We start from the raw sequence: 26571 nt of genomic DNA, 5'->3' as shown, positions 1-26571 counted from the left end.
TCAGTCACCTTTAACTTTGTGACTGGATAGTTTCCTCACTGTTGTCTTCGGACGGTAACCTAAATAAAAAAGATAGCATTAGTTTTAGAGTAATAAAACACTGTAACTGAGCAAAACTGAAAAAACTAAGAGCTAGATCTATATTGAAAAATCAGTCACTATGTACCAACTCCTGTTAGTGTCTCATATCTCACTCAAACATCATCATTCTAAGAAATGTTCCATATTTTTCAAATATCAAACTAACTTTCAAAGAAGTAAACCATTTCTGGTTTGCCAGTACTTGGGCTTGAACGCAGAGCCTTGCACTCTTATAAATTTTTCACTGAAGTCTAGTGCTCTGACACTTGAACCAGACCTCTATTTCTAGCTTTTTGCTAGTTATTTGAAGATAAAAGTCTCAAGGACTTTTCTGCCCAGGCTGGGTTTGACCCTGGATCCCTAGATCACAGCCTCTTGAGTAGCTAAGGTTATAGGAATGAGAACCCCACTGCTTAAAAATATCTTCTTTAAAATTTTCAAACTAAAAAAAAAAATTCCAACTAAAAATCTATTGTTTTCCTCCATGTTGCCTGCATTAATAACAGGGTGAGGCATTAATATATTTTATACTATTTCACCATATTTTAAAAGATATTTCAGCACATATCTTCCAATTCCTAAATTGCCATCTCTCAAATTATAATATTTAAATAATTATGTAAAGAAAAAATTACTTAAAAGATCATTTTCTTTTCATTGATAAGGCTCTTAATAAGGTCTTCCAACTATATTCAGTGACATTGTATGGTTTATTTGTCCTTTTGTATGTCTGAGACACACTTAAACACCCAGCTTCTGTTAAAGAGGAAGATCATGGGGCCTAGGATCCTATTAACAGCTACAACTCACTGGCCACAATGGTATCAAGTTTGGACATCTAACTGAGGGTTTTACATCCAAGCAGAACACTGAATAGTTTGGAAGCCCTTTCTACCTCCATAGTTGTTTGACAGAGAAGTATGAGGGAAAGTGTAAGCAGAGCAGCCCTAGAGGAGTGGACACAGACAGGAAGAGTTTAGGTCAATCACAAAGCTTTTAAGTGATTGAGAGATGGACTGTCTCCTGACAAGGCCATTAACATGATTTGTGTTTCATCTTTACTTCATTTCTTCTCCTTAAATCTCTGAAATTCTATGGAGTTGAAACACTGAGGCTGTTATGACCAGATTTTATCATTTTTAACCAGTGATCCATTGCTGTGACATTTCTCCCAAAAGTCAGACTTTTGGCAACTATTCAGATATTCCTCTGGTGTCTTATGTAATAATAATACAAGATGTAGGGCAGTTATCATTTAACTAAGTGGGTTTATAAGAATTTGATTATATAAAATGCAAAACATCCAAAACACTATTCTGAATTTAACCAGTTGCTATTACCCTTTAAAAGATACTAACTTATTTAAGAAATGGAAGTGTTTACAGAAAATTTATAACATTACTTTTATCTTCATCAGCACAAGTGAAAAAATAAGTGATTTTCCTTTTCAACAGATACAATGATCCTCACTTCAGCATTTTAAGTTCACTAAGTCTTCACTGAGCCAATTGTGCCTTTCATTGGCATTATGGTCAAGAGAAAAGCTGCACAATGCCTGAATTATAATTTAGCAACACACGAGCAATAATAATTATGTGCAAAATGTGGAAAGGTATAACTGTGTTTTATCACCATTCTGTGCTATTTTTTTCTTACTTTCTACCTATTCTAGTCTCAAACTTTGCATTTATGACTATTTCTGTTGACCTCCTTGTCACAAATGACCAATAATGTGAAAAGTAGTGTTACTTGGGAAGTTAACAGAAACTCGAACACAGTCAACATGTTTGCAAACTAAAAGATACCGTGGGTTTATTGGGTAGCTTTAACAGTTTTTGGCTTGAAGGGATATGAACCATACTTCATTAGCAGAAAGCTGAAATAAGCTCTGGTATATACTGAGACTTATTAGATACTCCTAACAATTCATCCCACTCAATCCATCCAAGGATTCATACTTATTATTACAAAGTTCATTCAAATTATTCCCATTGAACAGTTTTAATATTAAACATAAAATAGTACATTTACTTACTTTATACTTCCACTTGCTCTCGCTCTTTGCCCAAATCCCTTCATTTTATTAAATCGGACAAGAAGAATGGCAATTAAAATGAGAAAAGGTAGAAAAACATAGAAACCAACGAAAAGTTCATTGTTTTTAAGAGCTGGGCGCCACCAGTTTGGAGACAAGGACATTCTCCTCTCTGAAAATATAAGAGTACCTATTAATGTTTGAAAAACTATGATCAGATCAGAATTTGATTTATAAAAATATTGAATTCAAATAATACATTAAAATGGATATTTTTGACATTAGAAGGGTATTCCAATCCACAGAAACCTAAGCCACAAGGTCTATTATTTATGTCAGCTCAATTCAATTATTTATGTCATTGAGAATAAACTCATTTGCACTATAATAATGTATATCTTTGACAGAAATCTATATGTAAGTTCTGTGTATACCTTCCACCTAGCTATAGATATAATTAGAGTATCATAAAATTGAGATCATTTGTAGTTCTACATGTGCTATATGTTCCCTAGAAGAAGGCAAAATAATTCATCACAGAAAAATAAAACTTTCTACCTTAAAGTAATGTATCCTTTCAATTAATCCAGTAAGAATTAACTCCAGTCTTTAAAATCAGCCTTTGGAATGACTAAGCACACAAAAGTCAAGCGCTACCTTCAAAATGATAAGGTTAATGAAAATGGCCTTATGTTATTCATGTTATGTTGTAGACTTAAGTTATTCATGTTATGTTGTGGTGTTTTCTACCTCTGAACAAGGGAGTGAGGAAAGCTTTGTTTCTTTTTGTTGTTGTTTATTATCTTTACAAAGCTGGACAAAGGAGCTTCCTTCCCTTCCCTTGTTTCCTTCCTTCCTTCCTTTCTTCCCTTCTTCCTTCTTCCCCCTCCCCCTCTTCATTTTTTGTGCCAATACCAGACCTCATGCTTGCTCAGATGCCTTACCATTTGGGCTATACCTCTATCCTTGTTTTTTGCTGGTTAATTGGAGATAGTCTTGGACACTTTTCTGCAGTAGGCTGTCTTCAAACCTTGATCCTCTAAGTGTCAGCCTCATGAATAGCTAGGATAACAAGTGTAATCCTATAGCATGCCTAACAAGTTATATAAGCAGAGGATAGAGGTAAAGGCAGAAATCTTCAGGATACAGCAGTGACGAGGTGATCTTTTGGCAACTATTAAGACATTCCCTTGATGTCTCATATAATAATAATACAAGACGTAGGCCAGTTATCATTTAACTGAGTTTGTAACAATGCAATGATATAAATCAAGAGAATTAAGAGAACGTAAGTCATAGATTACAGACCATAGAAATGTGTGTGATCTTCTAAGAGTCCTTTGCAGTAAGATAAGATATATGCATGCAGTCTGAGACAACTTGAAGCTTAATATGGAGATCATTAATGGATTCAGAATCAAATGAGGACATTAGAGGCTGAGCTGTTCTGGGAAAAGTACATTAAGCAAACCCCAATTTCTCCACATTTTCATCAACATCGGTTGTCTATAGTTTTTATTATAATCATCACAGTGATGGTGCGGAGGTATCTCCTTGTGGATTTGATCAGATTTTTCTGAAGATATTGAGTATCTTCTCATGAGCTTATTGATCATTTATAAATTTTTCTGTGGAATTGTGTTAAATTAAATTTAGCATTCTGCTTGACTTATTCATGATTTTTATTATTGACTTAAAATGGTTATTTATTCTGGATATAGATTGCATGTCAGATATAAAATTTTCAAATAAAAATCTGAAAGAATGGGGAGAGGGCTTCCCATTCTCCTGTTTATCTTTGGCCTTCTTGGTTGTATCAATTACAAAACCTGTTGATTTTTATGGATTTCTATCTAATCTACTGGCTTTTAGTTTTGCTTGGGCTGAAGTATAACACACAACATATGCTATGCCAAAGCAACAAAAATCTACTCGTTTTTGTGTTCTTTGTATATTCATTATGGCAGTATGATCTATGGTCTCAGTTAATTTTTGTAAACAGAGTGATGTAACAGTCTGACTTCTTTCTTTTGCATCTGGATATCTACTTTGTTCCAAATTTGTTCCAATGATATTCTTTTCTCTAATAGAATTTTCTATGTATATGATCATGTTTTCTACAAATGAAGATGATTTTGTCCTCTTCAACCTGGTTACTCTATTTCCATGACTTACTAATTGCTCTGGCTAGGGCTTGAGGTATAAGTTAAACAGAAATAAGTGAGCATCTTCATCTTCTTCTAGATATTAGAAGAAAAGCTTTCATTTTTTTTCTCCATTTTGGTGTAACCTATAGATTTGACATATAACATTTACTGTGTTCATGTTTGTTCTTTCCATATTTAAGTTGTTGAGAATTGTCATCAATGTTTTATTTTATCAAATGCTTTTGTGTCTCTAGAAGTTGATAATATTATGTATTATTCTGTTAATGTGAAATAGAATATGTATTAACTTGTTTATAATGGACATTGTTGAACCACTGAGATGGATCCCATTTGTCTTTTTTCTAGATTTAAGGGAAATTATTCCATTTTCCTCATTAATTTGTACATGGTGGATGATCTTTTCAATGTATTGCTGAATTTGTCATGCAAGTACTTCTATTGAGGATTTCCCTGGATCAGAATCATAAATACATACAGATATATGTATGACTATTCAAATGTATATTACATATATATATATATATATATATATATATTTGACTATTCTAAGCACCACATATATCAAAACTATGAACAGTAACCCCTTAGCATTCCATGGAATATTATGAATGCTCAGAATGCATAGGAATTTAGTACCATACTAAGGATGCATGATTCATTTTTCCCTAATGCCACTCAACTTCCTCTAAAGATATACTGCCTTTCAACAAAACTAAATGATTTAAGCACAGTGGAGGATAACATCAGACTGACAGAGAGTTCCCCTGCATCTACTGAGCTGTGTAATACATATGGGGGAATTTTAAATATTTATTTTTTACATTTCTTTTTTTTTTAATTTTATTTTATTTTATTTGAGAACATACTGTACAGAGGGGTTACAATTACATGGGCAGGATAATGCGTACATTTCTTACCAAGCATTGCAGCCTCCTCCTTTGTTTACCCTTCACCTCCCTTCCCAGCCTCCCCCCTCCCTCCCACCCAATCATACCCCCCCTCCCCCCCCCCCACCGACATTGTAAAGCTGGTTTTGACATTTCTTTTGATTTCTAAAAGAAGTACTTTTTACTGTGCTTGGTTAAAACCATGTGTAATTTGATTTAATGCAGATTTAATGCCGTGTTGGTTATATTATCACTGGTTGTTAAGGTCCTTACTTCGTGTTCATATTGTAGCATGCATGAATTGTAATTTCATTCTATTTAAGAAAAAAATAATATTCTATTGTATTTATGTGTCACATTTTATTTATTTACTGCCAAACAGTTTTTCCATATTTTACCTCTTGTAAAAGTACAAATACCTATTTGAATTCTCAGTTTCAACATTTTGGGGGTATACACTTGGGTGTGAAATTACAGAATAATATGGTAATTCTATGCTTAATTTTTTAAACTACAACAATGTTTTTCCAAAGGCTGTATCACTTCACATTCCTACAAGCAATGGAAAAGAGTTCCTCTTTTTCTATATAGTGATCAACATTTAATTTATTTGGATTTTTATAATAGCCGTCCAGAATATGTAATTGTTTATATCATTTTAGTTGTTACACTCATTTCCCTAAGCATTGGTAACATAGAATGTATTTCCTGGGGTTATTGACCATTCTCTACTTCTTTGAAGAATAACTATTTAAGTCCTTTGCCCATTTTTATTATTGTGCTTTAGTCCTTTTTAACATGTTATGAATATTAATCCCTGATTAGATCATGATTTACAAATATTTCTCCCATTCTATGAGTTGTCTTTTCACTGTTCATGGTAGCTTTTGATGCATAATAGCTTTAAAATACGATGTACTCTAATGTTTTTCTTTTTAACTGTGCTTTCCAAATTCAGTGTCATATGGTTTTCCCTTATGTTTGCCTCCAAGCATTTATGGTTTTATCTCTTACAAGTTATTAATAGTGAATTTATATTTATATATAATGAAAAGTCAAAATTCATTTTGCATAATATGAACATATAGTTATACAAATGAAATTTATGAACCGGGCACTTGGCTCATGCCTGTAATACTAGCTATTCAGGAGGCTGAGATCTGAGGATTGCGGTTCAAAGCCAGCCTAGGCAGGAACATCTGTGAGACTCTTATCTCCAATAAACCACTAGAAAACCGGAAGTGGTTCTGTGGCTCAAGCAGTAGAACGCTCACCTTGAGCTGAAGAGCGCAGGGACATCGCCCAAACCCAGAGTTCAAACCCCACGGCCGACAAAAAAAGAAAAAAATGTATTTATAACACTGACCTTCCTCAGCTGAATGATCTTAACACTATGATTTTACCATATATATATATATATATGTATATATATATATATATGGTATATATATATATGTATATCCACATATATACATATATATATATATATATGGTAGAAAATCCTTATATGTCTGCGTGTACATGGATTTGTATCCTACCTTCTATTCCACTTGAAAATGATTTTTTTGTCTTTTTAGTGTAGGTTTTGTTAAACCTTCAAGAATCTAAGTTTTTAATGTTGTGAAGAAAATTAACGGAGGATGACATTGATTAAATTGTTGTAACGAAACAGCAAATATAAAATGTCTCTCATAATTATAATCTTAGTCTATTTAGACTCTAAGAAAAATGTCATATGCTTATAAACAGCAGAAATTATGTTTCACAGTTTGGGAAACTTGTGAGTCCAAGATCAAAGCATTGGTAGATTCGATTTTTAACCTGGACCTACTTCTTCATTTGTTGATGTCCATTTTCTCACAATAACGTCACATAGTATAAAGTATGAGGAAAATCTCTGGGGTTTTGTTTACAAGAACACTATTCTTATTCGTGACCTCTCATCACCTCCACATACCATTACATTAGAACTAGGCTGTGACATGAATTTCAAAAGCATAAAAATACAAGTAATGTTGATCATATAAGTAAAATTTCAGATTATAAGTCTTCAGATGCTGCCATCACAATTTTTCTCCAAAATGTTTCCACCTATTTCTTTCTTTTTTTATGTCCTCAGACTTGAACTCAGGGCCTGGGTACTGTCACTGAACTTTTACATTTAAGGCACAGAATAGCAAAGAATACTAGACTTCAAATAGTAGAATGCCAATATAGCAATTGTGAGGGCCTGAATTCAAACCCTGAAACTCCTAAATGTCTTTTAAAAGAAAAAAAAATAGATATATAAAGCTGATTTAATCTGGGCATTGGTAGCTCACACTTGTAATCCTCACTACTCAGGAGGATGAGATCTGTGCATCATGGTTTGAAGCCAGCATGGGCAGCCAAGTCTGTGAGTCTTATCTCCAATTAACCACCAGAAAACTGGAAGCGGCTCTGTTGCTAAAAGTGGTAGAGTGCTAGCCTTGAACAAAAGAGCTCAGGGACAGTACACAAGCCTTCAGTTCAAGTCCTGACTGACAAAAAAAGAGAAAAAGAAAAACACACATATTGTTTTAGTTACGCATGTTTAGAAGCTAAGTAAAGTTCCATAGCAAACACTGAGTTTTCTGTTTAATTAAAAAATTGTCTGATCTGAGCACTGGTAGCTCAAACCTGTAATCCTAGCTACTCAGGACGCTGAAATCTGAGGATTAAGACTCAAAGCCAGCCCTGGCAATAAAATCCATAAGTCTCTTGTCTCTAATTAGCCACCAGAAAACCTAAAATGGACCTGTGGCTCAAAGTGGTACAGCACTAGTCTTAAGCAAAAGATGCTCAGGGACTGAGTACAGGCCCTGAGTCCAAGCCCTATAAACAACAACAACAACAAAATTATCTCTAAAAATGATATTGCATCACACTGCCATATTAACTTATTCATATATACAGTTAAAAATGAGATTGCTATCCTGGCATGTCTGACTCACAAGTCCAATCCTCATGCAGGTATTCAGGTATAGAATTCTAACGAAAAAAGCTTGATAAAATCAAATAGGCAATATTTATTCATGACTGTTCACTTAAAATTTTTTAAATGGTTAGTATCATTTAATATTCATACATTGGGGGAATGTAAGATTTGTGTATTTTTTCCATTTCATAATACATTTAATTTTAAACATGTAACTTGGTCATACATGAGCACATCAAATATACAGCACCCTTGGAAAATACAGATTGTAAAATTAATAAAACTATTATATTTTCTATAATTCAAGTCTATCTACAAAATGCTGCTGTAGAAACATAAATGCTCTGTTAACCATGATTAAAATTAAAAATAATCATTCCAGGTGACTTTAAAGTGTGTATACAAAATAGCCACACATGGTTATTGACAAGTAAACTGAAGAAAGTTAAACACAAATATCAGTGCTCAATTGTCCTCCCTACATGTCAGCTGCGGGGGGGGGGGGGGGGGGAGGGTAGGGATAGTTACATAAGACAGCAAAGATGAAATATAATAAACTTGTATGAGCAAATCTCATAGCATGGCATTGGACACTAACCATTGGACAGTAACTCATCATTGAAGCCGCCACCTGGTGATGATGTTTCTTTGCAGCTTGGAGGGGAATATTCAGTATCACAATGACAATTAAGTTGATTATTGCAAACCTAAAACCAAATCCAAATAAAATCCCAAATAAGAACATTTTGTACATGGCATAAAAAAGAATGACTTTCTTATGCTTGTTAGACCAAGTAAATTATGAAACTATTTCAATGTATATACTCCTTTAATGTGGAAAATAAAATTAAAATTGATATAATAAGTATAAATCTCATCTCTAAACCAAGTGTTAGTGGCTCATTTCCTTAATCCCTGCTACTTAGAGGTCTGAGATCTGAGAATCACTGTTTGAAGCCAGACTAGGCAGAAAGTTTATGGGACTCTTATCTTCAATTCATCACACAAAGCTAGAAGTGGAGCTGTGGCTCAAGTAGTAGAGTACCAATCTTGAGTGAAAAAGCTAAGGGACAGTGCTCAAGAGTTCAAGCCCCAGTACCAGCACATACATACACTAATATCTTATCTTTATGTGAAAACTATTGTCTCTGGCCACACATTTAAAGCCAGGTGCATGCTTGTAAAAAAACAAACAAAAAAAAAAAACTTCTGTAAATCCCGTGGATAATTTCATAACAGATGGACAAATAAAAGTATAAGTTAAGAGCAGCATCATTAATTACTAAATAAGTGTAAGTTAGTAGAAGAGATTAAACTAGTCTAGCCAGAATACGAGGAAAGGCCAATTTTTATGCATGAGCAAAAGATGTGGTAACATAAAATGGCATAAAACTTTGTCAGATAGTATACTGTACATGAAAATATTTCACCCATTATATTTAATTGTTAATGATTTAAGGGAGCAGATGACTGTGAGTACACAGCTGTATCTGTTGTACTAGTGCTAGTGGTCTTGTTTGTGCTTGTGTGTGTATGCCAATACTAGGGCTTGACCTTGACCTGAGCGCTGTCTTTGATATTCTACCACTTGAACCACAGCTCCATTTCCAGCCTTTTGGTAGCTTATTAGAGATAAGTGTCTCACAGACTTTCCTACTCAGCTGTCTTAAAACTATGATTCTCAGATCCCAGCCTCCTGAATAGCTAGTATTACAGCTGTGGGCTTTCCAATCAACTTTTAACACTATTTAAAAGGCCATGAGTGTATGAATTTTTTAGAAGATCCATAAAAGGAATAAATTGAAACTATTGAAGATGAAATAGATAGGAGTGGATGACAAATTCTGATTCAGTGATAAGCAATGTATACATTAAAACACATTAAGCATATGAGAATTCATAAACATATAAGGTATATACCTACTCATTTGAAACAACATCTAAACACATGTATAAACATACAATATATGTGCAAGGCTTAATGAAGTCAGTTCTAAACTTTTATATGCTTAAACTGATACTGTGTTACTGGGGCTTGAACTCAGGACCTGGGAGCTGTTCTTACCATTTTCAATCAAGGCTGATACATACTACATGCTTATAAAGTTCAAAACCTATTTGCTCAGAGGGATTACGACAGTCAAATAGTAATCATAAATGATGTACATCCTTGTTTGGTTGCAATTTTCCAAAAGAAATTTCTACATTAAATAACTCTGATCTTTATGATCCCAGAAAATGTGACTGGTGTAGGTTGAAATAACTTTATGTAAGAGACAAACTTTTACATACCTCAGTTCCTTGACATTTTTTCTTTGAGTTAAAATTTGGTTCACTTGAAAAATTCAAAAGCTTGCACTGTCCTCCAAGACAAACCTGAAAAACATGTGAAATTAAAAATGTTAAAGAATTCAGCAAAATAAAAGTGAGGTGACTCACACCTGTAACCCTAGCTAATCAGGAGACTGAGATCTGGGGATCACGGGTTTCAAAGCCAGCCCAGGCAGGAAAGTCCATGGGTCTCTTATCTCCAATTAACCACCAAAAAGCCAGAAGTTGAGCTGTGGCTCAAGTGGTAAAGCACTAGCCTTGAACAAGAAAGCTCAGGGACAGAGCCCCGTCCTGAGATCAAGCCCCAGGATAGACACATATACAAAAAAGAAATGAAAAACTTTAAATTTGAGAAATCATATTTGGCACAGAGGTTGTATACAGGGGTAATACACACAACACACCTATTTATATTTCATAATATCTACTTAGTCAAATAAAATATCAAGATACTATGCTATTACTTTATAAAACATTGAATTTTGCAGAAGAAACTACTTTTTCCTTCTAGGAGCAGAGCTGTTTATTGTTTTGAATTTGATAAAAAACAAGCAGAGTCAATGTATACTAAATACCTTTTATGACTAGAGACTGGGTTTTTTTTGCAGGAACTTTATATAATGTACCCATAAAAATCATGATAAGTGGGCTGGGAAGGTGGCTCAGTGGTAGAGCGCTTGCCTTGCATGCACTCAGCACCACATAAGCAAAGAGAAAAAGCCAGAAGTGGCGCTATGGCTCAAGTGGTAGAGCACTCGCCTTGAGCTGAAGAGCTGAGGGACAGCGCCCAGGCCCAGAGTTCAGGCCCCACGACCGGACCCAAAAAAAATAAAATCATGATAAGCTATTTTATATTCATTTTACATTTCATTAGAATATGACAATCATTTTTCAATACAAAAACTGTTTTTAATATATATTTTATTGTAAAGATACTGTACAGAGGGGTTACAGTTACATGAGCAAAGTAATGAGTACACTTCCTATCAAGCATTGTTACCCCCTCCTTTGTTTTTCCCCTCTCATCCTCCCTTCCCTCCTCACCTCTCCAACTTCTCCCTCACCCCTTCCCCCCCACCCTGCCCCAGTTACAATGGGTCAACTCGTATCCCTATTTCAGCATTTTGTTATTTCCCTTCTCCTCCCCCAATTAGAAAAATGTGTATACAAGATGCAGAGAACCGGAATCAAATACAGTGAATACAGGAGTTATACCACGGGGGAAGAACATACAAAAGAAACAAAAAAAAAATCACACAGTACGTTATAATTACATTAAAAACAGCAGCAACAAAAAAACTGTTTTATGCGCTAATCCCAGTGACCCACATCTGGGTTTCTGTTATACTTACCTAGTTTCCTCCAACTTTCACACAAGTAATAGGACCTGGAGCAAGTTACTGAATCTTCCCATATATTAGTTCCTATATAATCATTCTGTTTATCTATCCGTCTGTCTGTCTGCCTGTCTGTATTAGGGATTGAACTCTGGGCTGAGGTACTGTCCATTACCTTTTTTCACACAAGGAGGGGGCTCTACCCTGTAAGCTATAACTCTACTTCAGGCATTTGGAATGTTAAATGGAGCACAATAATATCACCAACTTAGAGTGCTGTTCAATTAATCTTGTCCAGGTGTAATTATTTGTCTTTTACTGTCCATTGGGTTTATTTGTAGATTTGTAGGCACACTCTAATTATTACAAGTGAGAGAAAACATGCAGCCGACATTTCTTTGGCTGTGGCTTACTTCACTTAGTATAATTTTTGCCAAGTTTTTCCATTTCCTTACAAATGAGCAGTGTCATTCTTTCTGATAGAAGCATAGAATTTCATTATGTATATATACCACATTTTCTTGACCCATTCATCTACTGCAGGGCATCTGGGTTGATGCCATATCTTTGCTATGGTAAACAATGCTTTAATAAACATGGTCATCCTGGTGGTCTTAATATGACCTGGTTTGTGGTCAGTTGGATAGGTGCCCAGGAGTTGGATTGCTGGATCATAGCGGAGCTCTTTATTAAGTCCTTTGAGGAACTTCCATACTGCTTTCCAGAGTGGTAGAACAAATTTACACTCCCAGAAACAATGTAGTAGAGTTTCCTTGTCTACATCCCCACCAGCATCTGTTAGTCTTCTTGATAATGACTACTCTGACTGGTGTGAGGTAGAATCTCAATGTTGTTTTGGTTTGCATTTCTTTAGAACAGAGGAGGATATTCTTAGGAAAGGATCACAAGGGCTCAATAGCTAAGTACATAGATAATATAAAATGATATTTTTTGAAATGGATTCCAAGAAATAGACGTAAGAGTTTTTTTAATTATACTGTTCCTAGGTTTTTTTTCTTTTCTGCTTCCTTTTTTCTTTGGTTTATTCACTTCTGCTGCCATTTTTTATTTCTATACCCTTTGTCTTGTATAGAAGTTTATCTAATTTGGAGAGGGGAAGTAGAAGTGCAGAAACAGTGGGACAAAGGGTAAACCAATTCAGCAGTGAAACTCACTAAACACTATGTGGGAAATGAACTTTACAACTTTGGGGGTGTGGGAAATCAGGAGGGGAAAAACTGGAAAAGAATGACACTGTTCAAAGGGAAATGTACTTATTACTTGAATCCTGTAACTGTAACCACTCTGTATATCACTTTTACAATGAAATTTTTAATGGTAAATATTCAGGCAAAAAAAGAATATTACAGACTTCCTTTCCTGGCTTATTTCAAACCACAATCCTCAGATCTCAGATCACTGAATAGTTAAGATTATAGGTATTCCATATATTCATATTTGAATTCATATTATATTATACTTATCTTACAGGTTACAAGGGAAAATAGAGATTAAAAAACTGAGCCACTCCAAACCAGAGGTGGTTCAGAAATTTCTTTGAAGAAAAACTTAGTGTTTGTATAAGAGGAACATAGTAGTAAAAGAAATACTATATTTGATTGGTTATTACCACCTATCTTCTTTAATTTTTCTGCTGGAATGTCCCTAAATCAAGGCATAATTAAGTTTGCTATTTCTGATTCTCTAATACAGGCATTTATAAGAAATACCTTGAAATACATTTTGCTTGTTTTACCTATTTTTCCAAGATAAGCAAAGTTAAGATCACTTAGAAGGCCTAACTGCCTTTGTCTGCTCTGAGATTCTTCAGACAGAATCTCTTTTTAATTTACTTTAACATCTTAAAAGTTTCTTTGTTGTCTATCACCATGGATAAATGGAATAAAAGCCAGCTTGTTCATTAACTGAGTATTCTGCCATGAAACCATTAAGAATGCCGTTTTGGCCCAGTCATCATTACTTATAACAAAATAATTTTCATTCTATCATTGAGGCAACAATAACTGCTTAGTCAAAATTCACTGTGCAAATAATTTTTTTTAAAAAAAAGATCCATGTTTCAGATGCAATTTCCTGCAATAAACAGACCAATGTGCAGTGGCTCCTCAATAGTGAACAAAAAAGTTTGAAAGACACCAATAAAGTACTTGGGCATACTTAATACTTAGGATGATGTTTGGAATGTGAATTCATGCATGTAATTTCCTTCTGTAAACAAGAGATACAAATAGTATCCTAGAGTCAGTAACACAGTGGTTGGGAGGGTAAAGGGAATAGAGCTATCTTGAAAAATGTACTTTGTCAAACACACCCTAATTTTTCTTCTAGTCTTGTAGGTAAGAATAGATAAGAAATAAGTTAATTATTCACAGTCTGCCTCATCTTTCTTATTGTATATTAATTGTACAAAGTAAGAAGTCTCATATTTTCATGCATATATAATGTAAATTATACCCTCTATATTGTTCTCATTTCTCTATCCTATTATATCTTCTCCTTCTACCTCCCCCTTTTACTTTCATGAGTGTTTTTTTTCAATTTAGGGGTGACTATTTAAAGCTTAGCTACCACAAGTAAAAGAAAATATGCAATATTTCGCTTAACATGACACAAAAGAGATTTTAGTGAAGAGACAGCCTGATGAATCAGAGGATTTTTTGCCAAGTATTCCTAGTAAGCAGTAGGATGTTCCCTAGTGATTACTTCAATCTTTTTACTTGAGATTATCTTTCCCCAGTCAGAGATACTTTGCTATTCTCTTGCATTTTTCTGTTGGCATTCATCTCTTTAAATACTACATCTACATGTAAACTATCTGTATCAAAGTAAGTGATAATTATACACTTTTAGTTAGCCAACTAATTTTTAACATGACTAATTTGTCTTTTATTAAGTTTCCAGCAACTTTTATGAAAAATAAAATAAAAAGCTTTAACATTTTATTTTATTATTTTAATATTTTATTATTTCCTTCTTATAGAAGGAAAAATTTTATTATAAATATTGTTTTAATGGAAGTATTAGGAGGATAGGTTAATAATTAAATGTCTTACTTTAATTATAACAAATTAATTCTTTTCAATTTGTGGAAGATTAAAATTCTTATTCTTCCTTAATACTATTATTATTTAGGAAGCACTGACAACCTCAGATTTTGGTCACATTTTTGGTATATTATTTGATCCTTTTTTGTTTATGGATTATATAAATTATTGCAGAACAGATTTTGGAATAAAAAGGCCTACATTCTCAAGTATGAGAAAATAAGTTTGTATTTCTGCACCAAATTCCTAATATGAATGATATTGAAGAAAAAGTTACTTCTTATGGCAGAAATTCTAGTCTTTCTAACTAAAAATTATGATGCAGTAATAAAAAATTTTAACACTATAAATGTAAATATCAAGGTGTTTCTGCACACACAAATTTAAATATCAATTCATTGTGCCTAATACTAAGCAAAAACTGCTCTTACCTTATTTGGACCACAAATGGCACCATCATATACATAGGTATTATCTTGTTTTCCAGAAGGTCGTAACTGTGCAGCTAAACACACGTGACCTGCTAAGTATGGCATATCATAATCTGAAATTGAAAGGACTTCTGAACTTGTCCACTGACAAACAATCTTCCCACAGAGAATAAAACTGGAAATATAAAGAGGAAAAAGTTACTTACTTATCACATACATGTGTAATGTATTAAGTAAATAACACTCAAAACAAAAGCTTAATTTAACATGCAACACAGACACCAAAGCTAAACTACCTGTGAACATGAGGCTCAGCTCTAGCTTGTGCACTGGCTCTTTCCAGTGCACACAACACGTATGCATGAAAAATCTATAATTTTCTAAATACATACTTAAAATTACATCTTTCGAGACAGTCTCCAAATTTTCCATTTTGAAAATTCACTTCTTCTGAACACAAATAAGAAGACTCGCTAGCATCTGACACAGAAAAAAGATTCCAATTACTCATATTAAAAAGTCACTGGAAGTTTTTAAAGGTTTAGGAAGTAAATTAAAGAGATATGCAGATAGTACTCATTGAGTGTCATGTACCATCTACTGTCTAAAGAGAGAATTCTGTACTTTCATGCAGAAACTATTGAGAAATCTGTAATTTCTGTTTCTAAATAAAATTTCTTCTACCCATCACCCCCATTATGACTAATACCTTCTTTTTATTCTGTAGCTAAGGTCCATTTTATCTACTGACAGATCAAAGTTGCTTTGATTTACAATTTTATTTTCAAATATAGATTAAAATAGCGTTTCTTAGATAGTTGTAACAAAGATTAATGACTTTAAAATAACTACAGTTTAGAAATAAACCCCAGGAAAACAAAAGACACAACTAGTACATTTTCCAAATAACTCTATACACTGTCTATCTGGGTCTCGGCAAATTCCATGAAAACAATAGGCACTCTTATTATTGCATGGTCCTAAATCAGTAGTTATCACATCAGGTACACAAAACTCAGATGATCCATCGCAATATTCTGGAAAATCACACAGATCTCTACTTTTCCGACACAATTTTCCTCTGCCAGATACCTGGAAGAAAAAGAAGATATATAGATACATATAGACTTGTCAGGGTGAGTTAGGTTTTCATTCACTGTCAAAGACTGGTATGTTTTGAAATATCTCACACTATGGAAAACAACACAAAAAGATATTATGCCTTGCTGATACAACATAACATCTGAGAAAACTTCTATGACAACAGACACCACCCAAAAAAAGACTATCTAAAAGATAACTAGAATAAACATTGAGGAAGCTCCATTCATTTTCTATGAACATTCCTTCAATATTTGTTCATTTTACTTTGCTTAACCTTTCATCAAGATAAAGCAAGACAAAATTTGTATAGTGTGGTAACAATGATTTTATTGGACTATCTAAGTATTGGTTGGAAACATGTTCATTACTAGTAAATATGAGCCAATTAGCTGGGTTTCATTACTGTCTTTCCTATCTTTACACATGAAGATATGACTAAGCAGGGAAATTTATGATAAAAATCATTGGATCAAATATCTACATTTTTGTCAAGCAACTAAAAGCCTTTGGACTAGATCACAAGTCATTTTCTATGCCATAGCTGTGTGGTAGTGGCTCATGCCTATAATTCTAGCTACTTGAGAGACTGAGATCTTCACAGTTTGAAGACAGACTAGGCAGGAAAGCCGTAAGACTCTTCAGTTAACCACCAAAAAAAGACAGAAGTAGAGCTTTGGCTCAAATATTAGAATACCAGCCTTAAACAAAAAAAAGTCTAAGGGTCAGTGTCTGGGCCCTGACTTCAAGTCTCAGTACTGACACACAGATACACACAAAGACACACACACACACACACAAAACACAAATCTATGCTGCAATGCACAGTGAAATCAATGAGAACTGACATAATAGATTGAATTGTTATTGTTGTGGTCTTGCTTAATTATGTATAAGGTGAATTTTCATTCTAACAGCCTGTTAGAAAAGTTTTAGTCCTCACGATGAGCAAAAATTAATTTATATTGTACCTATATGTAATTCAATGATTTCTACCTCAAAAGATGCCTATTCATTTTACATAGACTCCAATTTACAAGAGAACACAATATCAAGTTGATTTTCCTCCACAGAGACTTTAGGAGAATTTTATTTCAACAAGAGCACATGCCTTTTGACTGTTATTTTAAAATATTTTTCTATGAAAAGAATTTGGAGATGTGAGCTGTAACATCATTTATTATTTATTTACTTCCAAGCATTTTAAAATATATGTTGTTGCTATTTATTATTTGGATTATTCTTTGGGGGAAAGAAACAGAAAATAAAGGCATTAGTTAAAAGGTAAAAAAAAAAAAAAAAAAAAAGAAAAGTTTTAGTCCTCAAAATGTCCTTACTGGGTAACAGAAGACAAGTTCAGGGTGGAGGGAAAAGCAGCAGTCAGTTCCTATGAAATAGAAACCCTAAGCTGGCCTCTACACTAATGCGTCTCGAGAACAAATACTCAATGAGTTTAGTCACTAGTCCACAGACAGAAGAGCCCATTGCCAGACCTACACATTGTGTTTGATATTCTGCCTTTGTGTTAGCTCTTCTACATAGATGCATTTTTTATAGTTTTGTAGTTTCTAAAATGAGAGTGGTTGTTGTCTGTTTGTCAGAACAGTCCAGTCAAGTGTGTGGGTGTGAGTATAGTTTGGATATGATTTTAGACCAATTTGTTTGATCTTATCTATATTCAGATACAACCAAGAGGAACTACTGGCCCTCGAGTAATATGGAATTGGTATTATATGGAAGAATTGAGTGGGCCCTCAGAATGGATTAAAACTACACAGGTAACGTGAAGGTAGAAAAAAGGCAGAAAGTTACTTGAAGACATCCTCTAAACTGGAAATTGAGCATGCGTGAACTGAGTTTCTGTTGTTTGTCATCAGAATTCACTGATTAATTCAAAACAAATTAGATGATATAATACATTTTTTAAATCCTTAGTCTAAGATATGGCTTGCCTACATGTTCAAGGCACATGGGGTTTGATCTCCAGCACTGAAAATAAGGAACTCTTAGTATCTACACTGGTATGGAATAGTACATACCCTCTATATAAACATGCTCCAGGGAATGAAGGACAGAAAAGAAATGGGTATTTGTGATTAAAAATGAAACCAAGTCAGGTGCTGTGACTCAGGAAGCTGAGAAGTGCAGAAAGCTGAGACTAGAAGGATTGAGGTTTGAGACCAACATCGGCAAAAAGTTCAGGAACCCCATTTCAACAATGAGTGTCTATACTCACAGTTATAGTAGAGAGCTTAAAAAAGGATTGTTTGTCAGAATGACCCCAGGGAAGAAAATTAGGGCTTATCTCAAAAATAACCAGAGCAAAAAGAGCATTGTTGCTCAGATGTTACAATGCCAGTGCCTGCCTAGCACAAAACCCTGAGAATAGGAATTAAACAAACAAAAATTCTACCATGTAAAATATACATTAAAATGTTTGAAAAAGATTTCAAAGATGTGTTCAAAAACAGCTGAGAAAGGCTATCTACCAATACAACATTTTCACAGAAGAAAACAATGTGAAATTGTGAAGCCTTACCTGACAAGTTTTTTTATTACAACATGGCCCGGTGCCACACTGGGCAAGTCCAATCAGAGTACAGGCTGTAGGATTGCAGCACTTCCTAAAAGCACATGCCTAAAAAGAGAAAATACAATCAAATTAGGCATAAGGATTTTCAGTCAACTATACAACATGATTTATTTTAAAATATAGCCACATATGTTTTAATCAGTCTATAGACAACCTCTGGATCCAGGCACCATATCAAAAATAGACTTCATAGGAGATATGGTCCCATAAGACTATGAGGGAGTCAAATATTCCTCCTGTCTGGTGAAATAGTGGCCTATGCAATCATACAAAAGGCAAGTACATAAGTCCACAGAGTGACAGACTATATAATACTTCAGAAAGACAAAAAACCTATGCTATTGGTTTGAGCACATATTATGTTATGTATCATTATTTTAGAATGAATTCCTCCTACTTATCAAAAGTTTAGTCAGCCCTAGCTAGTCTGGAGGCTGAGATCCGTAAGATCACAGTTTGAGTTCAACCTGGGCAAAAAATGTTCACTAGATGCCATCTCCAAACTTATCAGCAAAAGGCCAGGCTGGAGTTCTGGCACAGTGGTAGAGTGCCAGACTAGCCGCACAAGGTCCTGAGTTTAAACCTTAGAACTGGGGTTAACTTAAAATTTTAAGTTGAGCACCAGTGGTTCACACTTATCATTCTAGCTACTAATGAGGCTTAGATCTAAAGATCATAAATTCAATGCCAGACTAGGCAGGAAAGTCTATGAGACTCTTATCTCTAATTAACCACCAAAATAGCCCTGAGTTCAAGCGTTAGTTCTGGCACACACAAAAATTAACTGTAACAGAGTCACAGGCAGGTCTCTCAGGAGGTATTACAAAGGATGCAGCCATTGTCACCGTAGGAAATGACAGCTTCATACAAGAGGGAATAAGACTTGATTGTAGAAGATAGCAGTACTAACTGTGATCCTGTAGATGCCTAGGCACATATGTCTGTTACTTTTGTCTTAGTTCTTGCCCTTTTTGCATAAAAGTTAAGAATAGACAAAAGACTGTAGAAAAATACAGAAACTATCTTATGCAGCTTTGCAATGTTTATTAAATCAAATATTATTACAAGAGTCAAAGACTTGAAAATGCACATTTATAAAGTAAATGCACTACACAGTAAAATAAGGTTCACATTTTATTACCAAAAGAGAATTTGTAAACTCAGTCTACAGTAAGAACAAAATGTTTACACATTCTTCAGACTGTGACATCCTAGACCCTGGCACTCACTCACCAATCACCAGAACTTGCCCACAGAACTTTCTAGTCTTGCAAGCTCCATTCATGGTATTGTCTTTATACCATATATTTGCTATATCTTTTCTGTGTTTGTGCATGTTTAGATACACCAATACTTTTCATTGTGTTACAATTGTCTACAATAGTCAGTCCAATAACAGGCTGTGCAGGATGACAGCCTACAAGAAATAGGTACCATACAGGTGAGGTGTGTGCTAGGCTCTATTATTTAGGTTGGAATGGTCTAAACAACAATAACATTACCCAGTGGTGTAGAAATTATCTCCATTTTAAGTGATACATGACTGCATACTGAAATATAGCTCTAAATCGACTGGTTTTTAACTTGCATATATATTGTAAACTTTAATACTACATTAGAAAGAGGGCATTATGCTTCAAGGTACAAATAATACAAAATTATCAAGAAAATTAATGATGGGAGATTAACTATTCCATTGAGGAAAAAAGTAAAAAATTCAATGACATGAAAGGTAAATTAAAAAAAAAAAAACTAGTATCAAAACTTGATCGTAAGGTAGAAGCAAAGTATCAAAACTTGATCCTAAGGTAGAAGCAAAATTAGATCATTCACATTAGGTGATAGGAAGTTGAGTTTTAATGATTATTTTAGGAATGGAACCCCATTGACATGGTTTCAGTATGGTCTATGCTCACCAAAGCTCACGTGGAGGCTTGGTCACCAAGGAAAGTTTTGAGAGGTGCGGGATCATTAAGGCTGCTCTCATAAACTGGGTTAATGATGCTAAGGGTGGCACCAGCTCTCCCACAGTGTCATGGGATGAAGCTGATCGTGCACTGGCACTGGCAACATGTTCTTGGAACTCCCAACTTCCACAACTCTGTAACTTATCCATTCTGTCAGACTTCATTACATATAACAAGAAAATACAAACTGGAAGTCACACATTGGTAAAATAGATAGGTGCAATTCATCACTAAGAAGTTTAAGAAATCAAAAGTATTCCTCGATCCTCAGCACTACTTAGAAAAAGGGTATTTTCTTACTCCTCCTGAACTTTTTTGTGTGTGTAAGTCATGAGGCTTGAACTCTGGGCCTGGGCGCTGTTCCTTTGCTCTTCAGCTCAAGGCTAGTGTTCTACCACTTGAGTCACAGCGCCACTTCCGGCTTTTTCTGCTTATGTGGTGGTGAGAAATCGAACCCAGGGCCTCATGCATGCAAGGCAAGCACTCTACCACTGAACCACCTTCTCAGCCACTTCTTCTAAACTTTTTATTAAGCATTTCATTATTTAACATCTTGTATATTTTGTAATTTAACTATTTAGGTTGACAAAAACTGAAATGTTGCCTGCTGCTGGTTCACACCTATAATTCCAACTATTTAGGAAGCTTGGATAAGAATAATCTCTGTTCTAGGCTAGTCAGGACACCCAAGTCCACAAAACTCCATCTCAGATGAAGAAGCTTGGCACGTTAGTGCTTGTCTGTCATCCTGACTATGATAGAATATACAAAATAGGCAGATGGTGATCCAGGCATAGACCCAGGGGTGACAGGGGGAGAAGAACCTTAGTCAAATATCTAGTATAAAAGTGGACAGATATTATTCAGCTGTAGAGTAGCAGCAAGCCTCAGGCTCAGAGTTCAAATCCTAGTACAACAACACAAACAAATACATCTAAAATATTTCTCTACTTATAGAAAAATACCTCATAAATCATGCTTGCTCCTTTATTCTATATATAGGGCTATATAGAGAGAATATAGTATATATATCCTCCATATAAGATATCCTATATATGGGATTATTTGATAATTTTGATCAATAAACTTTGCAGACATTTCCCTAAAAACAAGCCAGTCATTGAAGCTAATGTTAAGCAAGTTATATGGGGACTCAATAACTTCTATGATCTAAATTTTGTATGCCTACAAAAATCATAGGAAGTTGAAATTAAAAAAAAACTAGTTGCACAAATGAATGAATATTATTCCTGTTTTAAAATCAAAAAAGCTTGCCCCAAAGATTTGAACGTCATAACTTAAAAGGTTTTCAATTCTATATTTTATATTTCTTATTGAAAATAAGTCTTACTAAATCCAGATAAAGTACTGTGAAATGATATTTACATGCTGTATTTTTTATACAGCATGTAAAGATTTACTGTGATTGTCTTAATAAGCTATTGCTTTGTTATAGAACATGGTACTGCCTCCACTGAGTATATTATTGTTGAAAACTGAGAGCCAGCAAAAAATTATTTTTTTTTATTTTTTTTATTTATTTTATTTTATTTGTGAACATACTGTACAGAGGGGTTACAATTACATGGGCAGGATAATGCGTACATTTCTTACCAAGCATTGCAGCCTCCTCCTTTGAGCAAAAAATTATTTGTTCAGATCTGAAGTCAGTTGTAAAACAATACAACTTTTCCCTGAGATTTGTGGGTTAAGACAAGAAATACCAAATTCAGGGGCTAGGATTGTGGCTCAGTGGTAGAACACTTGCCTTGCATGCATGAGGTCTTGGATTCGATTCCTCAGCACCACATAAGCAAAAAGAAAAAAGCTGGAAGTGGCGCTGTGGCTCAAGTGGTAGAGCGCTAGCCTTGAGCTGAAGAGCTGAGGGACAGCGCCCAGGCCCAGAGTTCAGGCCCCACAACCGGACCCTCCAAAAAATACCAAATTCAAATGCGACGATTTTCATATTTATACGCACAGTTATTTGTTTCTTGACAATTTCACCTCTTCTCAGTTTTTGTAATATATGAAAGAACACTGAAAGTCATTTTACACGTAAGAAACATTTATTGCAATAGAATAGCAAGGTGAGAAAGGGGCTGAGAGTTCTTCATTCAGTATATCACTTATTAGACATTAAGGAGGAACTGATATTTTTGCCAAGCAGAGTAAAACACCTGTCCTATCCCCACAGACTTATGGGGAGACAATTTTAAAAAGAAACTAGAGTGACAGAAGAAGTGCAGGCAGACGTGAGGCATTCTGTGTGGTGAAACCAGGAAGACTTCATGAAGAGGCTGAATTTGACACTAATTCTAAAGAGGTCCTACACAGTGCTGAGGCCCTCAGCGTGACCAGTGGGTTTTAGAAGTGGAATTTAGAATTTTACTTAGCTTAGCCAGTGGTAAGCTACTCAGGAGACTGAGATCTGAGGATCATGGTTCAAAGCCAGCACAGGTAGTAAAGTCTGTGAAATTCTTATCTTCAGTTAATTACCAAAAAAGCAAGAAGTGGAGCTGTGGCTCAAGTGGTAGAGCACTACTTTTGAGCAAAAAAGCTCAAGGACAGAGCCCAGGCCCTGAATTCAAGCTCCAGTACCAGCAAAAAAATACACACAAAAACATTTACTTAGCTTTAATTGGTTTACATATAAATAGCCACATGTATATGTTAATCATGCATTATTTTCTTTTTTTTTTTTTTTTTGGGGGGTGGGTCCCGGTCGTGGAGCCTGAACTCTGGGCCTGGGCACTGTCCCTCAGCTCTTCAGCTCAAGGCTAGCACTCTACTACTACTTGAGCCACAGCGCCACTTCTGGCTTTTTTCTTATGTGGTGCTGAGGAATCGAACCCAGGGCCTCGAGCATGCAAGGCAAGTGCTCTACCACTGAGCCACCTTCCCAGCCCCAATCATGCATTATTTTCTATACTTCATGATGATTTTATTGCTTGGCATACTTGATGGTATAGAGATACTGTTCCTCATGGGACTAGCTAATTGAATTATTACAGATATTAAGTAACTTGTGAGTGTGACTTTTATAGACAAACCAAACAATCCAAAGCCTCAATCACATCCTTCATCATATTATTTTGTCATTTGTGGGGCTTGAACTCTGGGCTTGGGCACTGTCCCTCAGCTCTTCAGCTAAAGGTGAGTACTCTACCACTTGAGCCACAGTGCCACTTCCAGTTTTCTGAGCGGTTTATTGGAGATAAGAGTCTCATTTGGTAAAATTATATATAACTCAAAAATATAAAATGCTTAAGAATGTAAATTAAAATTTTGAAGATACAATTGCTTCTCAATTCAATTCCCACAGATGAAGCTAGAACAATTGTCTATCCCTATCTTGATGTACAGAGCATCCATTATTAAAACTACTCACTCTATGATTCATCACAAGATGTCATAAAATGGCCAACATTTTGACAAAAACACATGACTGTTGTAAAACTGCTAAAGTAGCTTATAACTATTATTTTATATGCCAAAAATTACATAATCAAACAATAAAACCCTTAGGTGATATGTCCCATACCTGCTGGGTCATTTGATTACTTTTTTATTTTGTCCAATTCTCATCTTCAGTACATACTATTTTATTTATGGATGCTTTTCCATTCAGGAAAACTAATGAGGTAACTAACTGAAAGTTTATTTTAAACTACTTTCCTAATTGAGAATTCCTAAGAAGTCCCACTGATAAGAAGCACTTGTTTCACTACGTTAGTTTTAACTTGTTACATAAGGTGTTGCAGACACAGTGGTACTTAGGCCACACTGAGTTTGACTGGGCTGCCTAAGCTGAAGTTATTACTGTTGGCCTGTGTGGCAATTAAATTTGCTTTGAATGAAAAGCACATATTGACACTTATCAAACAGTTACTAGAAGGCCAATGTCTTTAATAACAATTTTTTTTATTGTGAAAATACTGTACAGAGGGGTTACAATTACATGGGCAAGATAATGAATACATTTCTTATCAAGCATTGTAGCCTCCTCCTTTGTTTACCCTTCCCATCTCTTCCCATCCTCCCTCCCCCCACCCAATCCTCCCCCCCCAAGTTGTAAAGTTCGTTTTCAACATGACAACTTGAAGTACAAGTTGTAATAACAATTTTTTAAAGCCCCTCATAGGCTCTAACGTGTTTCAAGACTTCTGTACAAGTCGTTATGTCGAAAAACGAACTTAACAACTTTGGTGGGGGCAAGGGGAGGGAGGATTGGGTGGGGGGAGGGGAGATGCATGGGAAGGGATGGGAAGGGGAAACAAGGAGGAGGCAACAATGTATGATAAAAAATGTACTCGTTATCTTGCCCATATAATTGTAACTTCTCTGTAAGGTATTCTCACAATAAAAAAAAAGAAAGAAAGAAAGAAGGAAGGGGGAAAAAAAGAAAATAAATAAATAAATAAATAAATAAAATTCAAAAAAAAAAAAACAGACTTCAGGGTGTCACTGTACTCTGCCAAAGCATGTTTACACTGATGTTAAGTTCTTTGTGACTTCTGACTAGTGACAGCCAAACCCTTCCAGAGCTAGAACTTAGAGATTGGGTCTTTTGGAAATGAACCAACTTTGTCCTTGAATCCATTGGAAGGGGCCATCCAAACACAACACTCCAATCATGTTCAAAAGGACTCTTCAGAACCCTAAGATTGTTCATTGGAGACCTCAAAGAAGAACTGAATAGGGGTGCTTCTCTTTCAATGCAACTGGCATCTGAGATGTAGACAATTACTCAATTACAGGTCAGAACTCTGTTCCTGTTCTTCCTTTCATTTTTATTTCCTATTTATGTATTTATTTATTTGGTACTGAGGCTTGAATGCAGAGCCTCAAGCTTGCTTAGCTTGATTGTTCATGGCTAGCACTCTTCCACCTGAGCAATGCCTCCAGCCTGACTTACAAGTATTTCCATCCTAAAGAACAAGCATTTCCATCCTAAAGAACAGAAAGAACACTGAAAGGCTAAATGGGAAGAATTTCTGTACAGAAACAGCAAAATTTTCACTGTTATTACCAAGATACCTCATGAAGCCAAAAATTGATGAGATTCTTATGGGTGTACATTAATTTCAAAATAAATAAATCTTTTACATCAAAAATTATGTTGAAGAAACTAGTAAAATAGCAGACATTTAACACACTAATGATCAGCATAAGAAATATATGAAGACAAAGTAAAAAAGAACACCTAATAAGGGATGAAAGCCAAAAAATCAATGGGGTAAAGTCCAACTTAAACCATATAGAGATAACTTTGTACACATAATCTGGCAATGCTACATGCTGATTAGTGTGTAAAATCTCAGGCTTTATTGTCAGAAAAAGATTTTAGAAGTATAACTTTGCATAAATATAAATTAAAATTTTCCTTATTCACCTACTTGATAATCCAGAAATTCCCTATGTCCATATTTAACTATCAGACTCTTACCAAAATTAAGTATAACACATTAAAAAACAAGTATACAAACCTTGTAAAAATCCAAAACCAGGAAAAGTCAATTGTATTTTTCTATATATATAATGGATAATTAAATGAACATAAAAAAATCACATGAATATTTTCCACAGTATAATGATGAAAAGCTAGCCCCAGAAGTCATG

The 26571-nt window shown here is 34.8% G+C and overlaps 1 protein-coding gene across 1 annotated transcript in view; it reads right to left on the bottom strand.

The window, feature by feature from the left end:
* LOC122107652 (A disintegrin and metallopeptidase domain 3-like) overlaps window positions 1-26571 on the bottom strand; it is a 54812-nt gene continuing 28241 nt past the window's right edge. The window contains 7 exon segments of the mRNA XM_042679456.1: window positions 1-59; window positions 8726-8834; window positions 10420-10503; window positions 15292-15466; window positions 15684-15771; window positions 16188-16383; window positions 18932-19030. Of these exon segments, the coding sequence (XP_042535390.1) occupies window positions 1-59; window positions 8726-8834; window positions 10420-10503; window positions 15292-15466; window positions 15684-15771; window positions 16188-16383; window positions 18932-19030 (810 nt within the window).

This window comes from Dipodomys spectabilis, unplaced genomic scaffold (assembly GCF_019054845.1).
Source record: "Dipodomys spectabilis isolate Male_0828 unplaced genomic scaffold, ASM1905484v1 ptg000052l, whole genome shotgun sequence".
In the NCBI taxonomy this organism is placed as follows: domain Eukaryota; kingdom Metazoa; phylum Chordata; class Mammalia; order Rodentia; family Heteromyidae; genus Dipodomys; species Dipodomys spectabilis.
Note: the sequence above shows the minus strand (reverse complement) of the source record. Positions and strands in the feature narration are given on the sequence as shown.